The 21400-nt window shown below is 33.3% G+C and overlaps 1 protein-coding gene across 4 annotated transcripts in view; it reads left to right on the top strand.

Annotated features, from left to right (window-relative positions):
- Positions 1-21400, top strand: part of WDR72 (WD repeat domain 72) — a 292937-nt gene that overhangs the window by 105602 nt on the left and 165935 nt on the right. For all 4 annotated transcript variants that reach the window (XM_027840835.1, XM_027840836.1, XM_027840834.1 and 1 more), the window contains exon 14: positions 6088-6290. In XM_027840835.1, the coding sequence (XP_027696636.1) occupies positions 6088-6290 (203 nt within the window). The remainder of the gene's footprint in view (positions 1-6087; positions 6291-21400) is intronic.

Here is a 21400-nt window from a genome sequence, read left to right as displayed (position 1 = left end):
AAGGGTAAGCTCCATTTATTCCTATGCTTTCTAGTTGTTTTTTTTTTTTTTAATAGGAATGGGTGTTGTATTTTGTCAAAGGCTTTTTCTGCATATATTGAGATAATTATATGATTTCTGTTGGTTTTGTTACTGATATGGTCAATTATGCTGATAGTTTCCATAATATTGAACCAGCTCTGCATTCCTGGTATAAATCCCACCTGGTCATAGCGCATGGTCCTCGTGATATGTTACTGTAATCTTAAAAATTTTTGCATTAATATTCATTAGGGAAATTTGTCTATAATTTTCTTTCTCTGTTTTGGCTCTTTCTGATTTGGGTATCAGCACCATATTTGTGTCATAAAAAGAATTTGGTAGGACACTTTCTAATCCTATTTTTCCAAATAGTTTATGTAGTACTGGTATTAATTATTCTTTAAATATTTGGTAGAATTTGCTTGCAAATCCATTTGGTCCTAGGGATTTTTTTCTTAGGAAGTTCATTGATGACTTGTTCAATTTATTTTCCTAAGATTGGGTTATTTAAGTGTTTTATTTCTTCTTCTGTAAATCTGGGTAATTTATATTTATGTATCTATTCATCCATTTCATTTAGATTGTCAAGTTATTGGCATATAATTGGGCAAAGTAGCTCCTAACAGTTGTCTTAATTTCCTCTTCATTGGTGGTGAATTCACCCCTTTCATTTTTTATACTAGTAATTTGGTTTTTTTCTTTTCTTTTTTTTAATCAAATTAACCAATGGTTTATCTATTTTATTGATTTTTTTCATAAAACCACCTTCTAGTTTTATTTATTAGTTTAATGGTTTTCTTACTTTCAATTTTATTAATCTCTCCTTTGATTCTTAGGCCAATTTGGTGTTGAATTGGAGATTTTTAATTTGTTCTTTTTCTAGTTTTTTTTTAGTTATATGCTCAATTCATTGATCTGCTTTTTTCTCTGTTGTATTGATATAAGCAATTAGAGATACACAATTTCCGCTAAGTACCACTTTGGATGCATCCCATAAATTTTGGCATGTTGTCTTATTGTTGTCATTTTCTTTAGTGAAATTATCAATTGTTTCTATGATTTGTTCTTAGACCCACTTGTTTTTTTAGGATTAGATTATTTAATTTCCAATTATTTTTAATCTCTTTCTATTATCCATTATTGAATGCAATTTTTATTGCATTATGATCTGAAAAGGACTCATTTACCATTTTTGTTTTTCTGCATTTGGTTGTAAGATTTTTATGTCCTAACACATGGTCAATTTTTGTGTAAGTGCCACTTTTAAAGAATTTTGACCAAATTTGATCAAGACACACCTTGTTTCTAAGCAGTTCTTTGAGGCACATGACATAAGTGACCTAAGTGATTTATTATTCTTATTATTCCCATTGTATGAATGAGGAAGATGAAGATAAATGTCTTGCCCAGGGCCACACATATAGTCACTGGCAAAGCTGAAACATGTATCCAAGTCTTCTGACTCCAAAACCAGGGAAGGAACAAGGTTTAGTTGATTAAGCTCAGGACTCAGAATCAGGAGAAGTGGATTAAGTTCTGACACCAACTGCTGTGCCTTTGAGCAAGTTATTTAAAAATAATAATTATAACTAACATGTATATAGCGTATGGTATGTGCCAGGCACTAAGTGCTTTATAATTATTATCTCACTTGATTTGATCCTTACAACACTGAGGTAAGCACTATAATTATCCTCATTTATATATAACTAACAAGTGCTATATGAATGTCAACTGTGTTTATATTACTTAACCTCTCTCTTTCTCAGGTTCCTCATCTGTAAAATGGGAATAGTAATAACACCTACCTCTCAAGGTTCTTGTGAAGATCAAATGTGATAATATTTAGAAAGCTCTTTGCCAACCTTAAAGTGCTATTTAAATACTTGTATTACTATTACTACTTCTAATCAGGTAGACAAATGTTTCCTATTTAAATAATGGAATGTTTGTTGATCTAAACTTTTGTTCATAATCATTAATAGTGATTCACTTTATGTAGCTTGTGGGCAACTAGAGTTCCGGACCTGAAAGACTCATCTTCCTGAGTTCAAATCTGGCCTCTGATACTACTTGCTGTGTGACCCTGGGCAAGTCATTTAACCCTATTTGCCTCAGTTTCCTCATTTGTAAAAATGAGCTAGAGAAGGAAATGGCAAACCATTCCAAGATTTTTGCCAAGAAACTCCCAAAAGGGGTCATGGAGAGTTGGACATGACTAAAATGACTAAACAATAATATCCAGCTTAGTTTATTTCATTGTTACTGAGTCACCTTATCACAGAAGTGGGTTATGGAGGCTGAATGGGTTATTACCTCTGCCATACTTCATTTTGATTCATTTTAACAAACATTTGGTCAGTGCTTACTATGTTTCTGGCACTGTGCTGGGCACTGGGCATACAAAGGCTAAAATGAAGCAATCCCTGCCCTAAGATACAACATGAGCAAAGATAAGCAAATGCAAGATATATATGAAATAAATGCAAAATTATTTCCAAAGAGCAAGACCATTAACAGCTGGAGGGAACAACAAAGATCTTTAAAGAAAATTGGGATTCGAAGAGGCAGAAGTAAAGTGGGACCATGTTCCAGGCATGGCGGGTAGATAGTCTATTCCAAGGAAAGGAGTCAAGAGATAGAATGCTGTTTTAGGGGAACCATGAGTGTACCCATTTGACTCAAACATGGAATATGTGAGAAAGAATAATGTTCAATAAATCTGGAAATGCAGATAGAAGCCCCCAGATTGTATATGGCTGTGTTTTTATAAGAGTTTAGTGGAGAATGGCACATTAAAAAATAGATATGACTAATATCATAAAATAAATGTTTAATATAGATGAATAAACTTATGTAAAATTAAAACACTTGTGTATAAATATATACATGCACACATGCTTCAACCTGAAAATATAGACTGCACCATTAAAATGAGATATCTTTGAAAGGAAACATGTTTATACGTATATGCATGCATATATGTATATGTAAATACAAGATATGGAAAAATATGTAAATACATATGTATATATAAGTATACAGTACACATTTTAATTATATGTAGGAAAAATAACACTATTTAGATGTCATATTTAAAGTTTATACAAGGGGCAGCTAGGTGGCGCAGTGGATAGAGCATCGGCCCTGAAGTCAGGAGGACCTGAGCTCAAATCCAACCTCAGACCAAACACTTGACACTTACTAGCTGTGTGACCCTGGGCAAGTCACTTAACCCCAATTGCCTAAAAAAAAGAAACAACCCTCAAAGTTTGGGGAGGGTGGTGGGAAGGAAGGGGGAGAAAAATTTTAAACTCAAAAGCATATGGAAGTGATTGTTGATAAATCAAAATAAATTAATAAAAAAAACTTAAGAAAATTTAAAAAAAGGTTTATACAAGTCAGATTTGGGAAAAAATCATGTTCTATATATAAAGCAGATCTGTATGTAATTAAAATAAGATATTAGCATTTTCTTGAAATCCTCCATTATAACATTTACAATATGTTTTGGAGAAGCATTATAAGCCTGTGAGAATTATATAGAATTATAGTATTCATATCCCAACAACAAAATAAGCATATGCTATCACATCAGATGTTTTTTCTCTTCATACCTTTATTTTTTCTCAAAGTGTCATTTTTAGAAGTTGGAGATTATTGCTGTCTCTTCTTTGGTTAGCCATTACAGATTTTTTTATCCTTAAAGAAAAGTTTGCCTATTTTGTAAGCAGGCTAATATAAAGGAGAACACTGCATTTCCTTTTTAAAAAAATACTTAGAAGAGTAACCTTTCTTTGTAAGTTTTCTAGGTCGTATGGATTTTTTTTTTCATAAATGAAGGGGTGAAGGAAATGTTATGAAAAAAGATGGAGATATTATAAGACTCTTTGATTCTAAGCCAAAGATGAAGATGTTATGAGACTCTTTGATTCTAAGCCAATATTTTAATAGTGTTATTCACATGGAAGTTGATGCACTTGTGTTTATTTGGTTGCAGTAAAAAGGGGAAAAATATACTGGATATGTTGGTTACAAAAGACACAGATCTGTGTAGCCAACTAGTCCCTTACCGAGGCAACTAAGTGGTACTGTGAATTTGAGTTCAAATGCGGCCTTAGATAATTCCTAGCTGTGTGATCCTGGGCAAGTCACTTAACTGCTGTCTGCCTCAGTTTCCTCAACTATAAAATAGGGATCATAATAGGACCTACCTCTCAGGACTGTTGTGAGATTAGAATGAGATAATATTTGTAAAGCACTTAGCACAGTGCCTAGGACATAGTAAGAACTTAGTAAATATCTAAATTCCTTCTCTCCCATGAAATTTTTAACGTGTTATTAAATGCTATAATGTGGAGGGCAAAGGACTTCCTTTAGGGTCAGAAAAACTCAGGTTCAAGACTTGCTTCTGACAGATGCTAGCTATAAAAACAAGGACAAGCCATATAACCTCACATTTCTTCTCAGTAACTCCTGAGAATTGAAAGCTAGAGAGCAGTTACCATCTACATTGATGAAGAGAGTTTCCACACAGTGGAAGTTCCACATGCCAATGACATCTCTGGTCTAGACCATCTGCCCCACAAAAAATCCTTAGGAAATATATTTTACTACCATTGAGCACTGATTATGCTTCATACTCTATCTAGATTTTTCTCATTTTGTATAAAAAGAACAATTTGAAATAAACTTAGTTTTTATTTGAGGACAATATTAACTTCTGCTGATGGTGTCTTTACTTAGCAGGATATAAGTTATATGTTTAACATGGCATAGATAATCCAAATGAACCCATTGCTGATGGGATACTACGGTCATCATTAATTCATATTTATTGAGATCTCCTTCAGTGTATGTCATTGTGTCTTACAAAAAGACTTAACTGTTCGTGAGCTACTTTCCACAGAAGAGACATTTGTTGATTTATTCCATTTTTAGATTCATTCCTTTTTAACTCCAATAAAGCCCCTACTCTTTTACTTATAAATATGTGTAGTTTCTGAAGTATAAGTTCTTGACCTTTTATGTGTCATAGACCCCTTTGGTAGTCTAGTAAAACCTATGAATTCCTTCAGAATAATATTTGAAGTGCATAAAATATTAGGTATAAAGGTGTGTTTGTGTATGTGTATATATATTTTTGTGTGTGTATCTCTCTCTCTACCCTGGGATCCATGAAGTTAAATATATATATATATATACATTTAATCTATATAAATATATGAACTTATATATATTTAATATATCAACATATATTAAATTAATTCTAATTAATTTATTTATTAATTATATCTTTGATTTAATTAGCTTATGTTAAATATACAAGTTCATATATTTATATAGTATATATATATTATATACATATATTTAAGTTCATGAATCTCAGGTTAAGAACACTTGCCCTAGAAGAAGGGCAGAGAAAAGAATAAAGGAAATATTACAGATTTTTCCTCCTCCAATCACAAGTTACAAAGGCAAAGCAGCTGGGATAATTCTGTTCAGACAAACAAAAGTAGCATGACTTTTTAAAATTATATAGACAGAAAATGGAAGGAGAAAAAGAGATAATCTGTGATTGCATTTATGTACTTACTTCTGCTCCTTATTTAAACTGAATGCACCTGCACTTGGAAACAAAGGTTCTAAGTTCAATGAGTCCAGTGAGATATAAAACACCATTTAGAAGAGCAAGTTCATTGTGTTCCCTGCTGTTTGTTACGTGAACACTAGGGGGCAGCACTAAAATGTCCTATTATTGTTTGTTATTGATTATGCACGTACTGTATACTAAGTGCCAGGTTTTATTGTTCCAGAGTATTGAATGTCCCATTGATCTCAGTGGGTAAAGATGTATATAGAGGAAGGCAGGCATTTCTAGACCATTGTTTCTGCTTTAGTCAGAGGATGCTTTAAAAGACTCAGAAACATTTCCCATCCTGTATTTGATACTGTAAGAAATCGCACATTAACTTGAGGCATTATACTTTTTAGCTGCTTTAGACTTTGGAGTTGATAGAAATTTTTTCACATAATTCTTTTTTCTTTTCTGACCCTGTTTCTTAGGCACTTTGGAAAGACATGAAACAGGAGAGAGAGCAAGAGTGATTCTTAATTGTTGTGAAGATTCACAGCTTTTCAAGCCTGAGCCTTTATTTGCAGTTGCTTCAGAAACACACAAGCACAAACATGCAGATTACAGGTCCTCCAGTTCCTCCCAACTTGGCACCTTGTCTTATCCTATTCCTCATGCCGAATCTTTACCTAAGGTAAGTCAAAGCTAGATTATTATTTCACAAGGCCAGTCAATAACAGAAGTTAAAAAAATGTGAAGTGATAATAAAACTGATTTAAAATATTGACATATTTCCAGCAGAATTCAAAGACTTGACCATGCCCTACATTTCATCACTTCTGCCTAGGTATTTATGGATAACTAACTGAGGAATATCTTCCTATATTTGGCAATGGCATACAGTATACACTTTCTGACAAATGAGGTTTTCTTTTCCTAGTTATGATGACTGAACCAGCCTATTGTGAATTCTGTGTGACAGACAATTTGAATACTCTTTCGTTTGGAGAAGGATAAATGTCTAAATTCCTCAATTTGGCTCACGTCATCTTTCAGCAGAGAACATTTGTATTTGTTTCTAAATGTGAATATTTAAAAACTATAAGAAAAATATAGACAAAGAGGTATCAAATGTATCTCTGTTCTTCAGTATATTCAGCATTGATGGGTTAAAATTTGCTTCCTATATATTAGCCATATACACACACTCATACACATATACATACCCACATATATATACATACATACACATGTATTCCTAACATTTGTTTATATCAGCATAGAGGGTAGTCAAGCTACTAAGCAGAAGTTTTCTCTGTAAGGATTACTCTTACTTCTAAATAATTACCTGTAGAGTGAATTAAATTACAGCTCAGTTAAGTTACCTTGGGATACTGGATTTACTTAACTTTCCTTGTTCCACACCTTCCAAAAAATGATCTACAAAAGAAAGAGAGAAAAAACAAATATCACAACAAGCCAACTCCATAAAGATACACAAGAAAATGGCAACAACTGTTGAATTTAATGTTGACTTTTTCCACAGCAGTGTGGAAATGGACAAGCGAGGAATATAGATAGCCAACCACTTAATAATCTGAATTCTACTGTGCAAACAAATGCTATGTACCATTGTATTCATATTATATCTGTTTTTGATAATATTCTAGTTCTTTTATAAATTTTATAAGCAAAACATCACTTTGAGTTAGAAGAAATAAGTCTTAAATCTAAGATGTTACCATTTAATGCAGGTAGGTCAATTAGAATTCTTAGTCTCCTTTCTCTTTTTGCCATAGGTGTGATGTGTTTCTCCTATATTCAGCAATATGGTGGAATAGGAGTAACTCTTGCATATTTCATTAGAAAGGGCATAATATTTTGAATAAGAAAACCTAGGTTCCAATTCTATCTCTGTCACTTACTACCTTCCTGACCTTGGGCAAATCATTAAACCTATCTAGGCCTCAGTTTTCTCATCTATAAAATGAGTTGTACCAGATGACCTCTACAATCCTTTCTATCTCTATTTCTACAATCTTCTGCTCTTATGAACACTTAGATGAATAGAAAGGAAGAAGAGTTTTGCAAATAATTTATCAGTGGATCAGTCTCATGCCAGGAACTAGGGGGTCACTTGTGACCCTCTGTCCTGGGAAATTCCCCTTGGCTTAGGTCTTCCTTCCTTCCTTCTTCCTTCCTTCCTTCCTAGGAACTAGATTCAAATCCCACCTCTACCACTGTGAGACCCTAGGCAAATCATTTAACTTCACTGGGCCTCCGGTTCCTCAACTATAAACTTAAACAGTTACGTTAGATAGACTCTGAAGTCCCTTCCAAATCTAGATCTATTCTTTAAACCTTCAAAAATTTGAAATTTAAAAATATTATGGATTTTATTATTCCTTGTTTTATCATAGTTAATAAAAATATATGTCATATATTTCATTTTAGCTTTGCTTCAGTTTTTCCAAGCTACAGAATAGTGGAGGTACCATCTTGGTTTCTCTAACTCCTTCTATCCTGGCACCTTCTTTCTTTTCTGCAGTTTTTGTACCTAACAAGCACCAGATAAAACAAACTTTCCTTCCTTTGAGCAGAGAGAAGATTGCAAATCCAAAGATGCCCTATTCTCTTAACTCTTTTTTTCCCGTTTATAATGTTATTAACTGAAAACTCTTAAAATTTACATATCAGAATTTCTCAATTTGAATTATCAGGGATCATATTGCTATTTCTTTTCTCTATGAATTTTGTAAAATTAGAGACATACCTGAGTTTGCTTGAAACACGGAATGCATAGGTAGATGCAGTGTCTTTCCTTAGTATTGAATGAGCAGAAAGGGATTTGGGATTCTGTTCATTTTATTTTTTTATTACATATTAATTTCCAAACTATCTCCCTCCCTCCCCACTCTGCAGAGAAGGCCACCTACACACGCACACACATACACTCACACCCCCATACTATGCATACTTCTATTTATCAGTTCATACTCTAGAGATGGATAGCTTCTTCCTTCATAGGTCCTTTATAGTTGATGTGACTATTTATAATATTCAAAATAACGTAGTCATTCACAGTTGTTCTTTGAACAATATCACTATTACTATATACAATGTTCTCTTGGTTCTGCTCATTTTACTCTTTATTATTTCATGCAATTCTTTCCATCCACAGAGGATCAAATAGCACGAGTAAATTGTTAAGTAGGTTATATGAAAAAAAAACTAAAGAATGGATTTTATATACCCAGGAGACAAAAAAAGCAAAAACTTTGGGAGTAAGGAAATATTACTTATTCATCTAAAATATATACAAAGGGGTTAGTATTATATTAGAGAAGGAAAGTTACTTTTCTCTTTTTCTACTGAGGAAACTAATTCTTGTTAATTGAGCATTTTACAGTTAAAGATCATTATCTTAGAGTAACTTCAAGATGTTATGGAAGTATTATTATTGCCATTTTATAGATGAGGAAACTGAGGTTTGACTTCACCATAGTCACAGAATTAGTAAATGGATGAGTAGTCCTGTGTTTGTTCCATTGATAGCCTCTCCCACAACACGCAGCAGAACAAAAACAAAATAACAGAATGGAAGAACAAAGGGAGGAAATGAGTTTAGAAATCAGCAATCTTTTTTTTTTTCTCGAATTATGGCTGAACCATTTGCAACTGAATTGCATGGGAGGCACAAAATATTTTGTTTTTAAAAGAATTTCTCTAGATTTCTTGTCTAAACAGTGAAGAATAAAACAATTATTTTGCAAAAAAAAGGTCACCCCATCCAGGGGTGTCCTTCCAATGACCTTTTAAAAGTAATTTTCCTCTGGGACTTGTGCTCCCCTAATATTATCTCAGATTCTTAATAGCATATGGGGGCCAGAAGGAGGTAATTGTTGTCCAATCACTTTCATCTGTGCTTGAAGAATTTTTTCCCCTCATGCTTTCATTCAATCGTGTGACAGTTGTCATAGAATGAACATTGAACTTATTAGCTATGCGATATTTGGCAAGCCAAAGTCCCCCTTTTTCCCCCCTCCAATCAATAAAATGAGAATGGTATTTTTCTTACATAGAGAGACAGCATGGGTTAGTGAATCACACAAAGACCTGTAATCAAGAAGTCTTAGGTTCTAATCTCACCTCAGACACTACCATGTGAGTCTGGGCAAGTCATATAACCTTTTCAAAACATTTTTTTCTCATTTCTAAAATGAAGAAAGTGATAACCCCTTCCCTATAAGGTTGTGTGAAGATGAAAGACAAGGTAATCTATATGAAATACTTCATAAATCTTAAAGTGCTTTGAAATATGAACTTCAACCATAACTAATTCTACCTGATAGTATTATCATAATAATCAAGTGAGGTTAATATATGTAAAATACTTGATAACTATAAATTAGCTAATGTTATTAATATTGCTTGTTTGTGCTTTTCTTTGTATCCTTAGTACTTAGCACAGTGCCCGGCCTCTGGTACATGACTAATAGAGGCTAGTTCACTGCCTGACTGACTTAGTTAAATTACAAAAATTAAGCAACAAAATCCTTTGAGCACTTAATTTGTGCTGAATGTTGCATTAGATGTTGTGGATGATTATAAAAGAATCAGAAGATCTAGTGTTCCCTGACCTTCCAGAGTTTATGGTCCAGTTATTCAAGTCAGTCCTACTCAGCTGACCTAGAAAAATGAGAATTTAAGAATACCTTGAAAGATAAAGCTGTGTTAATTGATGCCACACATTTTTTTAAATGCAGAAGACAAAGCAAATAGAGTTAAATGAAAATGTTTTCATTTCAAAATAAAATTATGATATCTACTTATTTTTATTTAAAGTATATTTGCACTAAGAGAAAGTATAAAAGTTAGAGTAATTTTTAAATTAATTTTTAAAATAAGTTTTTATTGATATTTTCTTTTTCTTTTATCACATGTAAGCCTTTGTCTCCTCTCAAAAAGCAGTCTCACGTGACAAATGGTATATTTTGGAAAGGAAAAAAGTACAATAAATTGACCATTGAATAAGTCTGAAAACATGTGCAATGTATAACATGTGTAGACCTCCCACTTCCATGAAGAAGTGGATTGAGGCTATCCTCTCATATCTCTTTATTCCAAATTCTGTTTGATCTTTATAATTTTGTTACTATGTGTGTGTATGTATATATATATATACACATACACACATATATGTATATACACATATATCTATATCTATCTATATGCTCTTATTTTTAACAGCAAGTATAATTTGGGGGCAATGGTAACTTATCACTTTCCCCAAGATTCTATTCCCTCTTCAAATACAGCCATAGTATTCATTTCTGTGGAAAGGGCTACTAGGGTGTGGGTCACACTCATTATAGAATTACTGAGGTTTGGTTATATTGTGATATTCACTCAAATATTTAAAACTCTGTCTTAAAGGAAACTTCTTGAGGTCTTGAATTGCCTCACATATGATGAAATGCAAAAAAAAAAAAAAAAGTCATGTCCTAAGAGTGGATGTAAACCTGAGCTCCATGAGGCAAGGTACTGTGCTTCACTGAAAATTTTGTCTCTCACTATAGCCTTACCCTAAGGCTCTGTACATATTAAGTGCTCCACAAATTTTCTGATGAATGCATGATTATCAGTGCATCCAGTGCCACTTCCAGTGGCACAGTGCTTTGTCCACAAATTCCCATCTTCTTTCATTTCCTGTTTAAGATTATGGCTCAAATTTTTGAATCAACTTGGACTTGTCATCTGCTTTGGTACCCTTTTGGAGAAAAACTCATATGTATACACTGGATGCTCCAAAAGTCTTGCCAGTAGCATTACACCTTAATAGTTTTAAATTTCCCTAAGACTTTTGAGATCCTTTGTATAGCTTTTATCCAGAATGAAGCAACATGTCATCATTTTCTGATATACATTTTTAAAAGGGAGGAACTTTATTTAGTATGCATATATCTATATCTATATATCACACATATAATGCATGCAAAGCATATGTATCTATATATGTATACATAGACTACATATATGCACACAACACATACATATACACACATTTATATGTTTGTTTCTGAAAGGAAAAGATAATAGATCTATCTGTCTGTCTATCTTTATCTATCTATATCTGTTCCTATGAGTAAATATGAATTTAGATTGAGTTTTGCAAAGACAACTTGTACTTATCACTGACCTTTAACTGACCTGAGTGTGAGGTCTAAAGTTCTTTTTGGTGCCATTTGCTGAAAAGTCTTATTAAAGCATTACCCTGCTGAGCATCTTGTAAGGCAGATGGTGCGCTAGTACGCTGCTGACACAGAAGCTGATCTTACTATTACCTTATCAACAAGAAAAATATAGTTATAACTGTGTGCATATATGAAGATTTTAGAATAGGAAAAAATAGGCAATAAGATACTGTAACCATGAGGTCTCAGTTTTTCACATATAGATTGGACATTGAGAAAAAGGAAATTTTGATTTTACTGTAGCAACAGATGTTTAATGTTGTAGAAAATTTTGTTGTTTTTTATTTGTTTGTTACATTGGAACATTCATTTTGCTATTGACACAATGGAGTCAACAATAATGAAATGTAATATGTTTTTAAATCATTCATTAAAACATGGCAGTGTTTTGACTCTTAGGATAATGCCTCTTTTAAACATTTTTTGAGGTAGACAGTAGTCATTCTTGTTCATTTCCTTTTTTTTAACTTGAACTATCTTAGAAATGTGGTTTTTTAGAGTGGGAGAAGTTTTAATGAGCCAATTTTATGTGCTTTTTCCCCAAAGCAACTCTACATGTTGTATAATGTTTGAACTGATAGAAATAATGTTACTTAGAGGAGATAAAAATAACCACAAGGGTTTTCATATGGTTTTTTTTAGGCATTTAAAAATATAAAATAGCCTATATATTTAAGTTCAATTATGTTGATTCTCTAACCTAATATGTTATTAACAGTATCATTCCTGCTGGCATTTCCAAATATAGGAATAAACATTACCAATTGCTGATTAGAAGGGATTAATGGCCTTCCAAGTTTTATAGCAGTTTGGGGCCAACCTAAGTACATAATTTTACCAGACTCATTTTAAGAGAAGAATCATTTGCTGGGATAGTTACCATGCATATCCAATTTTAGTAATTTTTGTTTGTTGGGATAGTTTCCTAGTGACAAATGCCACTCTCTACTTCTTGTGGAAAAATACATGAACATTCTTTTAACCTCTTCCTTATGTCAAAGGATCAAGAAAATAACGAAAAGCAGATTGCTGCTTTGTTTCTCAGACAAGCTCATGGGTCTCAGAGGTAGTGTCAAAAGTCGGGTGTTTTAATGCAACGTTACATGACCAAAACGTCTGCCTATTACAGGGAAACAAGCTTGAATATCCTAGCATGACTTCAAAGACTTTCTTGTATCCAAACATTTGTGGCCATGTAAATCAGAAGTCCAAAAGGAGAATGCTCGTATTTCATGGTGCTCGACTGTTTTAATTCTTTTATTGTGTTGCACGTGCCAGTGGGGAGTGCCAATAACAGAAGGGCACTGTTCTGACTCGTGTGACAAATGTAGTTAACACAAAGATCCATATTAATGTTGTCAAGTTCCCTTGATGTATTTAAACAGATTTTAATTATTTTCAGCATCAAAAGGCCTGAAATATATAGCTTAATAGTTCCTCAAAGAAAGCTTACTTAATGTGTGAATGTAAAACCTCTCATAAAAATGAAACTTTTATATTGGCCTTAGTCATTGACATAGGTTATTCATCAAGTCAGCAATTTGTGTGGCAAAGTGCCATTTGAATAGTGTATTGTTAGAATACTTATGGTCCACTTGACAAGGGCTCTTGCTGTAAATAGTGCAATTTGACTCCAGCTGTTAAAGAGTGGCTTTGACAGCAGCCCAATAGAATGGAGATGCTTTACTGCACCACAGAAAAATCAATATTGGGTTCTTGTTCCTAGTAACCTGCTCTTTTCTTTTCTGTAGATTTATACAAGACCATCTAGAGTTTATAGGTGGAAGTTTAAATATTATTTTAAAAGTGATTCACTTTTAGTTTCAAATTAAAACTCATGATAAATGGTATAACAGCAGAGTTTTCAAATGCAGGAGTATTAAATAAAAGGATTTCCCATTGCTTCCTATTTTGTCACAATTACAGTTCAGCATTATATGGATCCTTGAGCTGGTATGGCTAAGAATTCAGTATAAAATATGAACTTGAGTATTGTGTGACTTGTGCATTTAGCCAACACAATTATTCTTTCACTCTGATTTCCTTTCTTTTTTCTTATCAGTTGATCATTTGTGTCCCTCCCCTCAACTCTCCCCACACCTTTTTATGCATGGTAGGGTTCTTTTGTGGCGGTGCCCATAGCAACACCTACAGATGTTGACAGTCTGTAGTGTTATTGCAGGCTTTCCCAAAGCAGACTCTTGCTGCTTTTGAAGAGTTTTCTAGCAGTATTCAGTAATTTGAGGTTGCTATGATACCTGACTGGTAGCAATAGATATTGAATCCCTAGTCTTAATTACGATAGACTACACACACGACCTCTTAGTTGATTGGACTTCCCTTGTTGTGCCTTTATTAGCATCATTAAAAATGCAGCAATATGCCAAATAGTAAATGATAAAATAATGTTTTGGAAGTTTGTCTTCAAATCTGCTGTTCAATTTTTTAAGGCTTTTTTAATGGTATTAAGATTTTTCAAATCTACTACTCTTTGACTGGATTTGTGAATATTCCTAATTGTCTCTTCCTCAACTTTTTATTTTAATTATTTTCCTACCTTTCTTGGGTAGGTAAAAGTCAATTGTACATAGTCTAAGGTGATGAAAAGATGGACTAATTTTGAAGACTTCAAAATCTAATTTTCCTCTTGTGTCTGTAAAAAAGATCCAAAGTATAATTAATGTGCTACAAATTCCTATTTATGTGTTAGCTATTTTTTAAAGTATTTTTCCATTACCGATCAACTCTGTAGTACTGAATTTGGAGAAGGAATTGTAATTGGAAATTCTAATGCTACTAATATATTTTTGACCTTTAGGACAGGTTCAAGGTCTATGGTATTATTTGTCATGACCACTACTTTTTCATAATTTCATTCTGAGAGGGTCTTTTGATTTAATTTCAAAATCCTTAATATTTTTATTTCAAGAAGTTTAAAAAAACACAACAAATTATACATTTTTATTTTCCTAAACCTCCAAAGGTCTAATACTAGTTTTTTGCCTAGATAAAAAGGAACTGTGATGCTTCTAGAATTTCACTAGGGGAGCTAAAGGTTGTTTCGTATGTATACGTACATTCAGAAAAATACACACACACTACTTAGTTGGGAAGGGCTGGAGAGAAATTATTTTTAAACATTTTCCTTGAAATATGTGGCATGTTCCTAATCATTATCTGTGGTATTCCTCTAGCACAAAAGGTGGGAACAAGAGGTAGAAAGTGTCAGACAGATTGGTCTTTTTATATATTTTAATCAGTTTCTTTAATAAAAGTTATGAATTAAAGTACTCAGCTTTTTGGCTAGGAACTTCCCCATTATCAACATTCCTTGGATCTTTAAGGAATATTGAATTATTTGTTCATATCCACAGTATATATGTATCTACTTATACAAATATGCCAATTATCTTATTTTTATGCTATTTTATTTAAACATTTTATGCTATTTATTATACATTTTAGAGGTTCAAGTGTCTGAAAATACACTCCAAGCAAAATGCTCTCTGTGAGAGCCAAACACATTTACTTGTTTACTTTAGTCAAGGTGATTTTCATCAGATTATGCAAATCAAAGATATTTAGACCTGGTGATGCTGATCCACTAGCTAGTTGTCCTAAGTAAATCTAGGTTTTAAAAAAAGTAGCGATTTAGTTATTCCTCTAAAAACATTATAACAACCTAGATAACAATTATTTTCTTCCATTGTGAATGATCTATACTTCTTTTTATCATTCCCTAGCAAATTAAAGTCTTGATATTTGTAGGAGTAAGATGTGAATGATATTTGTAAGAATAGAAAGTGAAGCTGGTAAAACATCACATATTGAGTCAGCTGTAAAGGTTGGTTAGGTATAGCAAGAGAGAAAAGTGGGAGAATAAAATCTTTCTTCTTGAAAGCTGGTAATATCACTTATTGACTGATTGTACCATCTGGACTCATTTGAAAAGATCCCAGTAGTAGCACTACTTTTGTACCAATGACTTATCTTGGAACTGGTCCTAGGAGACCAACATACTCTAGGAAAAACAAGAAGCAAATCTTAGAGGGAGAAAAAAGAATTTATTTTCATAGAATATTTTTCCATTAATTTTTTTTAAAACAAAACATGCTCTGCCTTTTCCTTTGTTCTTTGGAAGCAATTTGGCTTTAGTAGATCAAGACATACTAAGAAATAGATTCAAATCATAAAGCAGTCACAAACTCACAAGTAGGCTTCCTTCTTAAAACTTGAGTTTAAAGAAAATGATAGATAATATTCAGAATACTTCTGGATCTCAAAATACAATCAGAATATTTTATTCTGTCTTATAGCTTATATGTATTTAAAATATCTACCTTTTTGGTTATTACTTTGAAATCTTTAATGAAATTATTATAAAAGTCTTTAAATTCAGGGCTACATGACTTTTGGCTGGTGTTTACATGATAATATCTATCTACAAAGAAGCTGATTTTGTGATTCATATAATGAAACTTTTTTCTGAGAAATATGCTAATATCATTTGAAATAATTTTATTATTAATAATAACATCATATTTACATAGTACATTAAGGTTGCAAAATGATTTACTTACATTATCTTTTTTGATCCTCACAACCACCCTGTGAAGTAAATCTGTTTTTTATTTCTACTTTACAAATGAGGAAACTGAGGCTCAGTTAGGTTAAGGTTATTATTTTGTAGTTCATGTACATAAGGCTCTCTTGCCTTAGGGATATAAGAACCTCTAGGGCTCCTTTCAGCACAAAGTTTCTATGAATCTATAGGGATAATATATAAAATTATCTCCTTACTTCTAGCCTCTTTCCCACTCCAAATCATTCCTGATTGTCTAATTAGATTTACTTTTTAATATTGCTCCCTATGGCCAGCCAAATAAACTCTAAACTCTTCAAACTTGCATTCTAGACCTTTCAGAACCCATCAGCTCCCTAAATTTCCAAACTTATATCACATTCTTTCTCTCTGCATAACTAACACTACAGCCAAACTGTGTTATTTTTCATCTTTTGTACATCTTTAGAGTTTTTCCATCTCCGTATCATTGTACTGTTCTGTGGTTGGCATGCCTATATCCCTCCCCTCTCTCGGTCTTTTGAAATTCTATGGATCCTTCAAATGCTGCCTCTTCATGAAGCTTTTCCTTATCTCCTTGGTTGCATTTTATCTTGCCTACTTTGGACAAAGGGTGCTACCTTGTACATTTCTCATTATATTTTACATTATATTTGTTGAATAGTCATAGTTTAGTTGCTTATATGTTGTATCTCTTTTCTCCATCCTCATCCTAGACTGCAAGCTTTTTTTTAGGAATGGTACCCTATCTGTCATCTTTGTCTACACCCAGAGGCTTGTATGATGCTTTGCACATAGTAGGAACTTAATTAATAGCAGTCAAATGGGTAGAAAGAGATTACAGGGGACCCCTGTGCTAGCACTGGACACGGGACAGGGTGTTGTTTGGCAAACATAGAATGAAAGCTTATAGAAGTTGAGATTTACTCACTTTTGGTCTGGCTCATGAAGGTAATATAATATAAATAATATGGGTAAAAATATACTAGTTTAGTCAGAGGACAGGCTGAAGGCATGGCCCCAGGATTTACCAGATGTGTGATCAAATACATCAAATCGAATCATAACCAGGGTTTGTTTGTTTTTTTTTGCACTCAGGGCAAACAGAAAAAAATATCCCTGTTGCCAGTGACAGGTATTATCTCAGTGGTGAGTGAGGACAGAGGGTACCACACTTACAGAAAAAAATACAGAAACGAAAACATAGACCATGTATACTGGCATAAGGCCTGTTAGGGTGGCCACCACGTAAAAAAAGGGAAAACAGCACAGTGGAGCAGGGGGAAGCTTTATCCCATTCCAAAATCTGGTCTTTAACTATTTTCTAGCAATTTAGGTGCTAAACTCTGTTGTTTGTAGATTACTGTAGACTTTCAGGTGCTATCAGATCCCTGTAAATTTTGTGCCTGAAAGCAAGGTACCAATTATGTAGCATATATACATATATATATTTAGTGAATGTCACTTTATCTCTGAGCCTCAGTTTCCTCCTTTGTTAACAAGAAAACATTGTGAGTTTTTTTTATGTCTGACTAGGACCTTGGAATAATTTGGGGTAAGAAGGGACCTTGGAAATCACCTAGTTCAAATACTTCATTTTCTGTTTATATATTGTATCCTCAGTAGGTACTATTTTTTAAGTTCCTTGAGGGCAGGGACTATTTTTCCTTTTTCTTCTCTAGATCTGTAGCACCCAGTTTAAAGCTTTTCAAATATGAGGGGATTAATAAATATTTGTTTGATTTGTATTTGGTGGAAACTGAGGGTTATTGTAGCTTACCTGACTTTCTTATATTACATAGGAAATGTATAATAAAGCTATGATTGGAACCGAAGTCCTCTGACTCCAACTCAAGTGCTCTTTTTTTTTTTTTAGGCACTTAGGGCTAAGTGACTTGCCCAGGGTCACATAGCTAGTAAGTGTCAAGTGTTTGGTCTGAGGTCGGATTTGAACTCAGGTCTCCTGACTCCAGGACCGGTGCTGTGCTACCTAGATGCCCTTACATGCTCTTTTTTGATCCATTTGAAAAAATAAATGTTCTTTTTTATTATTAGGAGCTTGACAAATATCCACAAACGTGATTATTTCCTTGTATAAAAAAAGCACAGGAAAAAAAGGATTATAGAGGAAACAATGAATCACCGTTAAATATAGCTTTAAAAAAAGATATGACAAATTCAGCATAGAAGTTCTTAAAATGTCCTGCTTATCTATATTTGCTTCTGAATATTCTTCTGCTCTCTTCTGTGTATTTTAAAAATGTTTTATTGATTCTCTTTTCTTTTCCTATTTGTTTACATTATTACTACCCCTCTTCATTCCCCCATTGTTCTCCCTCACACACACACACACACACACACACTAATAGTCCTTCTTTGTGACAGATACTTATAGTCAAGCAAAACAGACCCACATATTGGCCATGTCTGAAAATGTGTTTCATTCTGTACCTCTAGTCCATCACCTGTCTGTCAAGAAGTGAGAAGCATGATTTATCATTGGTCTTCAGGGATCATGGTTGTTCTTGAGCCATTATTAAGAAAGCATTTTCAACCTGTAAAATATTATAAAACTGTTACATACTATTAGAATTGTCTGGCAATTGGGAGACAGAACTGTCCTGGGTCTTAAGAGTGGTGAATTATAATCTTGTTTCTGCTGTTAACTGCCTGCATGACCTTGAACAAATAAATTCACCGAACTTGCCTTCACATTCTTTGTCTTTGAAAGGAAGGTGTTGGACTTAATGATCTCTAAGCTTTCTTCTACCTCTATATTTTCCAATTCTATTGTTATAGATATCACTTCTTTCCCATTTGCTCTTTATCATTTCCCCCAATTCAAATAATATGACTGATATATGATGTTTATCATGATATATGGTATATAACCAAAATTGTGGAAAGGTCCATTTTTGCCATGTTTTGATTATACTTATCACACAGAGAAGTGCAGCCCAGTAAAAAGAACATAAATCTCAGTGTAGGAGACCTGGAGTGTAGTTTTGAGTCTACCTTTGGCCTTTTGATTATGCGTGTATCACTTAACATAGGATACCTAGAGGAGCAGCTAGGTGGAGCAGTGTATAGAACACCAGGCCTTCAGATTCATATTTCTGAGTTCAAATCCAGTCTCAGACACTTACTAGCTGTGTGACGCTGGGTGAGTCACTTAATCCTGTATGCCTCAGTTTCCTCATCTGTAAAATGAGTTGAAAAATGAAAGATCAAACCACTCCAGTATCTTTGCCAAGAAAACCCCAAATGGGATCACAAAGTGTTGAACAAGACTAAAAACCTATGACAGTATAAAACAAAAACAAATTTAGATTTAGAGCTGGAAGGAACCTAAGAAGTCATCTAGACCAACTCTTCTGTTTAAGAGAGGAAGAAAATGAAGCCCAAAGAGGTGAATGAATTGACTTTCTTATGGTCACACAAATAGCAAATGGCAGTCAGAACTTGAACCCAGCTCTCCAAGTCCAATATTTGGTCTATCATACTGTGGCTATATGTCTGTGCTTTTATTTCCTTTATTGAAAATATAGATCATGGCATTTGTCCTCTTTATCTTACATGGTTGTTTGTATGAACTAAATGAAAAAAGAAACAAAAATGCTTAGTTTTCAAAAGTTCTATGCAAATGAAAGATATGATTCTGCTAATATGCCATGTTTTTTGATGGTATCAATGGTTTTTTATGGCATTTGATGATTTATAGCAGTGGTGGGGCATTGTTATCAATTGTCTAATGAATTTTCACAGTTTTTTTCTTACTGAAGCATATCATCTAGTAAGGCCTGTAACTTTGTGGGAAGATGCAATGATTAAGGCTGAGTATCTATTACATGTTAGCAACCAGTCTGTATAAGATCGGTGATAGATGGGGTCATCCTTCATGTTTTTACAGCATTCTTTAAAACCATGTATTACTAATTATTATCTACAAAAAAATAATCTTTGGACATTATTTTCTAAAGTGCACATTGCTCCTGGGTTTGCTGTTACAGTTGTAAAAAAAACCTGCCCATTGAAGCTCCTGACCCAAATACCTATGGTTCAGGAATTGGTGTCGGCTTTGAATTATTTCACTGAAATTTTCCAAGAGTAAGCTCCATAAGTTACTGTACTAGGTTTCAAATCATTGTCTGCTTCACTGCTCCTGCTAGTCCACAACAGAAGGCCCACTCAGGGGTCATGACCTGACCTCTTTTGCCTTCAGCTACTCTCATGTAATTTGCCAAGTCTACTAGTTCTTTGCCCAAGTCCTAGCCTTTAATAGTATTGTTTTATTCATCATTTTATATATGATATATATGAAAATAATTACAAAAATAAGTTTTATTTTGCTGAAGAACTAGCATTTTATGGATTCACCTTGTTTTATATATCTGCAAAATGATATGCATTCATCTGACAGGTGTATCACAAGGTTTGTCAGAGCCATATGATACAGTCTATGTGGTTCTCAACCATTTCATTATGCATGGATGATGCATCATTTTGTCTTAAAGCTTTCATGGCCCTCTTGTGGTTATCCAATTTCTCCTCAATAAATCATTTAATAGAGTTGCTTTTAATTCCCAATTTTGAGTTGTGTTAATTTTTTTCAGTTACATTGTGCAAAATTTAAAGGTTTCATTACTTGAAAATGAAGACAGAAATGGCCAAGAGTAATCATGGGTTTTCTGGATAGAGGAATCTTAATTGACATTTACTTTTTGCTTTTTGTCTTTTAAGTTTCTAAATCCCAAAAAACTTTCTAAATTCTAATTGATATGTACACAAAAATATCTGAAAAGTGTTAAGCTAGGCTGTAGTAACATTTTAAAAAATTTAAAGCCTACTAATATTTTAAAATTATCATCATAAATTGAAAGATGTGATTGGTTGTAAGCAGCATAGGGCAAATAGGACTTTGCTTCTGGATATTGACAAGGTGCTGTTAGGATGCTTCTTCGCTAGCCT

The sequence above is a fragment of the Vombatus ursinus genome, unplaced genomic scaffold (assembly GCF_900497805.2).
Source record: "Vombatus ursinus unplaced genomic scaffold, bare-nosed wombat genome assembly UNPS02014848.1, whole genome shotgun sequence".
NCBI lineage: Eukaryota > Metazoa > Chordata > Mammalia > Diprotodontia > Vombatidae > Vombatus > Vombatus ursinus.
This window is presented reverse-complemented; position numbering and strand designations above follow the sequence as displayed.